A 7,939-nucleotide genomic window follows, 5' to 3' on the forward strand; every position below is an offset into this window, starting at 1 on the left:
CAGGCGGGGCGGTACCTGGAGCAGCGTCTCACCACTAACTCACTTTGCTCTTGTGTAAGTAAGATGAGACTGTGGAGAGGGTCATGGATTTAGACAGGCAGTGTGTATCTGACCCCATGAAGTGACCGGAGGAGAGTGGCTTTGGGGGACACAGGGGTGGCAATCTCAGGAAGGTAAAGAACTCTGTAGAGATCAAACTGGGATCAGGAGGAGCCCAGGATGCCACGAGGTAAACAGACCAGGAGACACATGATGAAGGGGTGCCCAGGTGCGGGCTGGGTATGGGCAGGATGCACCAGGGCTGACAGGATCACAGTGCACACACCTGGGAGCCCTTCTAGCTTCGGGCCCTCCCAGATGCCCCATGGGATTCTCAAGTCAAGAACAGCCCATCTCCTGTGGTGCTGGTGACAGCCAGTGAGTGCCCAGAAACCTGGCAAGCTGAGGCACTCAGTGAATGCTCACTGACTGGTGCCCAGTAAGTTCTTGCTACCCAAGCAGCTTGAGAAATGCTTACTGTACAAGGGAGTTGCTCAATTCGTGCTCGATGACATTCTGACTACTGTCTAGGAGGAGCACTCTGCTGCCTCTGGGCTTTGGGCTGCAAGCCAGTCTCCTCACACCCCTGGGCCTCTGCAGCAGAGGATGGTCAGCACCAATGGGGCCCAAAGGGATCAGCCCCTCTGCTTGAGGTGGTGAGGGGACCCTAGACCCCCACCACAACACAGCAACAGGCAAAGGCCAGAGGAAGCCCCAGCTGTGTGCAGCCTGAAGCAGTCTCCGGGCTGGTCAGTTTATAGTACTGTAAGATGTTAGGATGTGGGGTGATTCTCTCCCGCATAGACACAGCTGTCACAATGTACAGCCGTCACTGACCACGCGACCTCAGCTGGATGAGCCATGTTTACATGAAGAAAAAGCTGAAGACCAGAGAAGGGAGCGTGCAGCCTCAGGGTCCCACAGCAGCTGAGTGGTCGGGGGCAGAGGAGGCAGGGCTCTGCCTGAGGGAGAGGAAGATGAGGCAACAAGAGGCCTGATCAGCAGAGATCAGAGTGGGAACCCCAAGCCAGCCCCCCATCCCAGAAGAGCAGCCAGGAAACCCAACAGTTAGACAGCAGGTCCCGGCAGGGACACAAATGGGTTAGCTCAGCAGAGGGGCAGCCTCCACACTGACCTGGGTGGGGAAGGCGGTGGCCCCGAGTCTTCCGGGGTCAGGGTCAGGCCACAGAAGGAGGGGATGGTTTCTCCTGGCTGGAACAAAACATTTGGGGTGCATGAGACTGATGCCACGGGCCAGGGGCCAGCTCAGCCGAGCTGACTTGAGGCTGGAGTCACACCCTGGTCCCCCCCAAGACCTGAGCTCCTGAGTAAGGGTGGGATCAGCACCTACGTCAGAGGCCAGGCCAGGGCCTGGGCAGATGGGGCACACACAGATGCAAGAGTGGAGAGGGGTCGCCAGCACTTTCTGCTGCTGCTCCTCTCACTCCAGCGACAGGCCAGAGTCGGGGGACCCCAGGTAAAGACTGGCTGCGGCCGGTGCAGGTCAGCTCTGCGTTTATTGAGTTATAACCAACACACAAAAAGTCCAAGGTCAGCAGGTGCTTTTCATCTTACTGGGCCTCAGCTGGAGAAACCACAGCAGGACAGGGTGGAAAGTCCAGTTCCCCACCAACCTCAGCTTCCCACTGAGTTACTCCTCTTGCTCTTTTTATGGGCCCAGAGTGCCAGCCTCAGGGCCTTGCTCTGGTCATATTTCTGGGGATGCCAGGATGCTGCTCCTTGATCACACACTTCCTCTGACCTGTGTTTCTCGGTCACTGTCCCTGTGAGTCTGTCAATCAGGCACCACTGTATTCCTCACATGCAGCTGGGTTACAGGATATTTGTGCCACAGATAACAAAGAATACCTGGACAGCTCACTGGTTAGGGTGGTGACAGGGGCTGGGGTGGGGGCAGGTGGCTGAGGCTACCTGTGGCTCTGAGCGCTGGTGTTCATGTGGTCCCGGATACTGATGGCCTGTTTGAGCAGGCCTTCCACACTACGGAAATACACACTGCTGTCCACTAGGCTCTTCACAGCACTGGAACAGAAAGGAGGGAGGTCAGCGTCAAGGCTGCCAGGAAGGTTCCTATCCTGGCCACACCAGCAGCCTTAGTGAGGAGCTGTGGAAGTCAGCTCAGCCTTCAACACCGTTAACTACTAACAACTAAAAGAGATTCAATGTCTGTAAAGCGAACACTCAGTGTGTCTGTCTGCCTGAGACACTGCTATCCTGCTCAGGGAAAGGATACCTCTCAACCCAGTGACTGTTGTGGGTGTGGCTTTCCAGGGATGGAACTGCTCTTTATGCAGTTTAAAAGGTGGCTGGCTGGCTGTGTAACTTTGCTTTTAGGATTTGAAGTGTATAGGTCAGGCATGGTTGTACATGCCTGTCCTCCTAGGACTGGGGAAGGCTGAGGCAGGAGGATCCTGAGTTTGAAGGCAGCCTGGGCTGTAGAGTGAGACCCAATCTCAAAATTATATGAATCTTTTTTTTTTTTTTTTTTTTTTTTGGTTTTTCGAGACAGGGTTTCTCTTTGTAGCTTTGCGCCTTTCCTGGATCTCACTCTGTAGCCCAGGCTGGCCTCAAACTCACAGAGATCCGCCTGCCTCTGCCTCCCGAGTGCTGGGATTAAAGGCGTGCGCCGCCACTGCCACCGCCACCACCACCACCTGGCTTGAATCTTTGTTAAAAAAGCATTTCTTTGTGGAGGGCATGCATCTGCAGCAGTGCCCTATGGGGTCAGAGGGCAACCTGCAAGAGGCAGGCTTGGCGCAGGCACCTTCACCCACCGAGCCCTCTCTCTGGCCCCACGTCCTTCCTAAGAGTCCTGGCGTCATCTGTGTGAAGGGCTTTATCACTCACTCTCATGTCCAGAAAACCCTACAGAACCGTGCAAATGAGGGTGTCAGGTCCTCAGTAAGAGCCCATGAGAAGCCCAGGCCATCGAGGACGTGCTTATCAAAAGCAACTGGCTATCTGAACCTGACTTTACAGAAGTTGTGAGATGCTGGAGTGGGTGAGTGTGGCTGGACACTGCTGTGGGATGTCTTTCTGTATGCTGTGAATATGTGTTGCTATGATTGGTTAATAAAGAAGCTGCGCTGGCCTATGGCAAGACAGCTTGGAGGCAGGTGGGAAATCCAAGGAGAGAGACGGGAAAGAAAAAGGCGGAGTCTGGAGAGACGCCAGCACTGCCAGGAGAAACAAGATGTGAAAGTACCGGCTGGCTTACTTATAGATGAATAGAAATGGGTTAAGTTGTAAGAGCTAGCCAGCAAGAAGCCTGCCACAGGCCATGCAATTGGTAATTAATATTAAGCCTCTGAATGATTATTTTGTAAGTGGCTGGGGGACCATGCAGGCTGGGTGGAATGGAAAAACCTTCTGGCTACAGGACACAGGGCTGATGACTCAAAAGGAGGGCTGACCTGCTACTGAGGAGGCCCAAGAATGCAGAGAAAAGCCAGGCATGGCGGCACACTCCTTTAATTCCAGCATAGCTCTATGCCTGGGGTCCACACAGTGGAAGGAGAACAGATTCTTGTGAACTGTCCTCTGCCCTCTACTTGTGTGCACCATGGCACATGTGTGCCTACACACACAAACACACACACACACACACACACACACACACACACACACACACTAAAATGACCTCAGTTCCAGGGAAGGCAGAGGCAGAAGGACTGCTTAAACCTGGGTATTCAAGGCCAGCCTGGAGAGACACCAAGACCCAACTCAAAAACAACATGGCAGGTAGAAGTGGTGGCATGTTCAGTACCTGCTGGCCAGGCTCTCTCTGCACTAGAGGACACATCACAGGGTGGAGGGCAACCCTGACTCCCCTTAACTGTGGTCCAGCCTCAGGCTCTGTGCCACCGCTCAGCTGGGAGGGAGCTTATCTGTGTGGCTTATGTGTGAATATGTGTTTGCACGTGTGTGGAGGTCAACACTGGGCATGCTCATCAATTGCTCTCCACCTTATTTTTCACACAAGAATTCCAGCAACGGAGTCTTAGCCCCTAATTTGAGACAAGAGTCTCTCATTAAACTAGAACTCGATGGCGGGACCGGCTGCCTAAGGGAGCTCTGGGCATGCTCCTGCCTCCAGCTCCTCAGGACTTGCTGGTGCACATCAACTGTCCACAAGGGTACTTCGGATGGAACTTGTGCAGCAAGCACTTTATCCAGTGAGCCCTCAGCCCCGTCAGAGGCAGATAGTCAATTCCCCAAACTCCCCAAGAACAACTGCGAGGGACCCAACAGAGGTGTCCTGGCTGCCACAATGTAGGGATAGAGATTGGGAATCTATGCCACTCTGCCCTGTGACGATACAGTAGGGTGTCTCACCTGCAGGCATACTCCACGGTGTATATGGCACCTTGGCTCTGCTCCTCCCACCTCTGCATGTCAGCCTGCAGGATTGGGGAGTGTTAGGAGGGAACAAGTGTTCTATGACAGATCCCCTCCGAGTTCCCCATCCCCGAGCCCCACCTGAGTCCTCCACCTCCCCACCTGAGTCCTCCACCCCCACCTGAGTCCTCCACCCCCCCATCTGAGTCCTCCACCCCCACCTGAGTCCTCCACCCCCCATCTGAGTCCTCCACCCCCACTTGAGTCCTCCACCCCCCCACCTGAGTCCTCCACCTCACTTGAGTCCTCCACCCCCCACCTGAGTCCTCCACCCCCACCTGAGTCCTCCACCCCCCACCTGAGTCCTCTACCCCCACCTGAGTCCTCCACCCCCACCTGAGTCCTCCACCCCCACCTGAGTCCTCCACCCCCACCTGAGTCCTCCACCCCCCCACCTGAGTCCTCCACCTCACTTGAGTCCTCCACCCCCCCACCTGAGTCCTCCACCCCCACCTGAGTCCTCCATTCCTTAGCTGTCTTGGTTGGGGCTTCCCTACTCCTTGCTTAGACCACAGACTTCTCCTGCAGTCCTCTTCCCCTTAAAGCTATGTGGCTGGCAGGCCTCAAGCCCTTGGCACTGGCTATTTCTTCTGCCTGGCACACCCTTCCGTGGGCTCTTCGCTCACCTTGCTCGTCACAACACAGACCATGCTGTCTCCTTCAAAAGCCACCCAAGGGCTGTCCCCACTGTGCAACCTGATTCAGCTGCCACAGGCCACCTCACCAGAGTCTCTGCTTTAACTTCAGCCCCTCTACATGTAGCACCCCACTCCTGATCAGGAGCTGTGAGTGGACTTGGAGGAGATCCTCAGCAGGGCTGGCAGAACTCACCTTGTGCTGGGCCAGCTCCGGCAGTGAGCGGCGCACATGTTCCTGTAGCCGGTACAGGGCCACTGACGGCTCGTTGGCCAGGACATAGACACTCTCAGTGAACTTGTCTGTGACTGAGAGACACGATGGGAACAGGAGACAAGTGTTAGACCCCTGTCTTTATTCTATTTTGAATTATGTGTATGTGTGTATCTATGTGAGTGTATACACACATAGGTGCAGTGCCATGGAGGCCAGAAGAGCTGGTGGTTGTGAGCTGCACACTGTGAATGCTGGGAACCAAACCCCAGACATTTGTAAGACCACTACTGAGACATCTCTCTAGCTTTTTTTTTTTTTTTTTTTTTTAAAGCTAGGGTCTCATGTAGCCCAGAGCAGACGTTAGCTTTCTGTATCCAAGGATGACTTTGAACTCCCAATCCTCCTGCCTCCACCTCCTGAGTGCTGAGAATGCAGATGTGTGACGCCACACTTAGTTTATGTGGTGCTGGGCATGTAACCCAGAGTTTCATGCATGCCAGGCAAGCACTCTGCCAGCTGAGCCCAAGCCCACATTAGACTCCTGGTTGTTCAATCTTCGAGCCCAATCAGCGGGGAGGAGCTGCCAGGGTGCTCCTGCACCTGCCATCCACACTGAACTCACCCAATCAGAGGGGCGGGGCTGCCAGGGTGCTCCTGCACCTGCCATCCACACTGAACTCACAGGCTTTTCCCACTGCAAACCCACTTTCAGGGGACACTGGTGAACAGTACTATTGCCACTGAGACCCCTTGGCCTCTTTTATAATATCATAGTAGAGACCAGCATGGAACATCATATGAGAATCCAGTAGCTCTGGATTCCCTGCAACTCACTGTGTAAACCAGGCTGTCCTCAAACTCAGAGCAATCCTCCTGCCTCTGCCTCCCAAGTGCTGGGAAGAGAAGCATGCACTAGCTGACCAGAGAATGACCAGAGAACCCAAAGGTGCCTCAAGTCCACATCCTTGTGTGGCCTCTACTTTGACCAAAATGGGAATGGTGTGAAAGCCCACATCCCTTGCTGTTCTGGAACAACTCTTAGGTATACACCATCACCAGCCCTGCCATAGCAGCATGCCTACTGAGGCTGCCCTCTAAAGAACCCAGCAATGTGCCTGTAAAGCCCGCCTGCTTCCTTTTCCCCAGAACTCATGTGTCTCCCACAAGTCAACTGCACATAAACCATCATCCTATGGTAGACTTCGAGCAAGGGCTTTCCAGTCAGCCAAGTCTCCAACCTTCTTGCCCGATCCATCAAGAATCTTGTTGCTTCCAACTGCACTTGTCCCCACTCCCGCTGCAGGTACCAGACCAGCTCTGACAACAGTCCCAGCTCCGGGCTGCAGATGGCGCCAACACCCAAGGCAAAAATGACGTAGGCCCCGCCTTTCTTATCATCCAGGGCTTCCACCAGCCAAAGAGAATAACCTACTTATCCAGTTTTTATTTACTTTGCAATGTCGAGGATCAAACCTACAGCCTTCAACATTCTGGGCAGAATGCTCACGACTGAGCTACTGCCTCAGCTCTTCTCTTGAGACTGAGTCTCACTAGAATTAAACTGGCCTTCAATCAGTAATCCTGCTTCTTGCCTCTAGAGGAAAGATTAGAGCACTTCGTCACCAAGCCTGCTCGTTTACGTGTTCACAGGATAAGAAACAAATTAAATTGAGCATGGGGTGCGCGCCTTTAATCCCAGCACTCGGGAGGCAGAGCCAGGCGGATCTCTCTGAGTTCAAGGCCAGCCTGGTCTACAGAGCGAGATCCAGGACAGGCACCAAAACTACACAGAGAAACCCTGTCTCAAAGAAAAAAAAAAAAGGCAGAGGTGTTAGAGGCCAGCCTGATCTACATAGCGAGTTTTCCAAAACAGCCAGGGCTACATCCTGAGACCTTGTCTCAGAAACCAAAAACAGAAAGAGAGCCTTCCCCTGCTCCGGGTCACTACTACACGGCTGTCACATCACCTCCCGCCGGGAGACACTGGCCTCCCTTTTCCGCTGAGCCCCGCACTGCCTTTTCCAGGCTGCGGTCGGGCGACTCCCCGACCCCTCCAATCCGCCCGGTGTCCCGCAACACCTTTCTTTCCCTTCAGCTGCATCTCTGGTTCTTCCATAGTGAAGGCCGCCAGACAGGGGCCCAAAACCGGAACCGGAAGTCGGGGGACTGGGACGTCTGCCTAAACTTTCCGGGTTGAAACAGCCGCCGCAAGCCTCCAGTTCTGGTGTCGGGTTCGCTGACCCCTCTTCGCGCCCCCTTTTATTCAGACCGGAGATGGAAGAAGGCAATCCCGCGCGTGCGTGGGTAGGATGGAGATTTCCTGGTGCCTAGGATACCTAGTCAAGGACTCCCTGCTGCCACCATATCCCTGCACATGCTGATAACCCTCTGGGACCAGGGAGGCACCAGTGAAACTCGGTCCCTTTAAATCCTCTAAGTCCCTCCCACGTGTCTCCGCCCCGGTCTGGAGAACGCTCCGCTCTCCCACCCGCAAGTGGCTCCGATTGGGGAAGACGGGGGGGGGGGGGGGGGGGGGGGGGGGGGGGGGGGGGGGGACGGGGGGGAGGGGACGCAAGAGAGGCAGCACATGCGCAGTGAAATCCTTAGCAGGTTGAGGCTGCCTCACCCC

At 54.8% G+C, this 7,939-nt stretch overlaps 1 protein-coding gene across 2 annotated transcripts; it reads right to left on the reverse strand.

Moving 5' to 3' along the window:
* Positions 1-851: 851 nt before the first annotated feature.
* Positions 852-7,822, reverse strand: Borcs8 (BLOC-1 related complex subunit 8). Of its 2 annotated transcripts, none has more exons than XM_059244379.1 (5): positions 5,502-5,537; positions 5,290-5,402; positions 4,396-4,460; positions 1,972-2,082; positions 852-1,251 (listed from the first exon to the last, which is right to left on the reverse strand). In XM_059244379.1, exons 1-5 carry the CDS (start codon positions 5,515-5,517, stop codon positions 1,218-1,220), a joined length of 339 nt encoding a protein of 112 aa, XP_059100362.1. In that variant the 5' UTR covers positions 5,518-5,537; the 3' UTR covers positions 852-1,217. The 2 variants fall into 2 exon arrangements, with proteins under 2 accessions (XP_059100362.1, XP_059100361.1); XM_059244378.1 differs by lacking the exon at positions 5,502-5,537 and adding an exon at positions 7,390-7,822 and having other exon boundaries at positions 1,133-1,251.
* Between the last annotated feature and the right edge of the window lie 117 nt (positions 7,823-7,939).

Source organism: Peromyscus eremicus, chromosome 17 (genome assembly GCF_949786415.1).
Source record: "Peromyscus eremicus chromosome 17, PerEre_H2_v1, whole genome shotgun sequence".
NCBI classification, from domain to species: domain Eukaryota; kingdom Metazoa; phylum Chordata; class Mammalia; order Rodentia; family Cricetidae; genus Peromyscus; species Peromyscus eremicus.

Coding starts and splice junctions, on each gene's coding strand:
- Borcs8 (XM_059244378.1), bottom strand. CDS start 7,426: ATGGAAGAACCAGAGATGCAGCTGAAGGGAAAGAAAG. Junction 5,403..7,389: donor GCAGCTGAAGGGAAAGAAAG/GTGTTGCGGGAC, acceptor CGTGTCTCTCAG/TCACAGACAAGTTCACTGAG. Junction 4,461..5,289: donor CGGAGCTGGCCCAGCACAAG/GTGAGTTCTGCC, acceptor CCAATCCTGCAG/GCTGACATGCAGAGGTGGGA.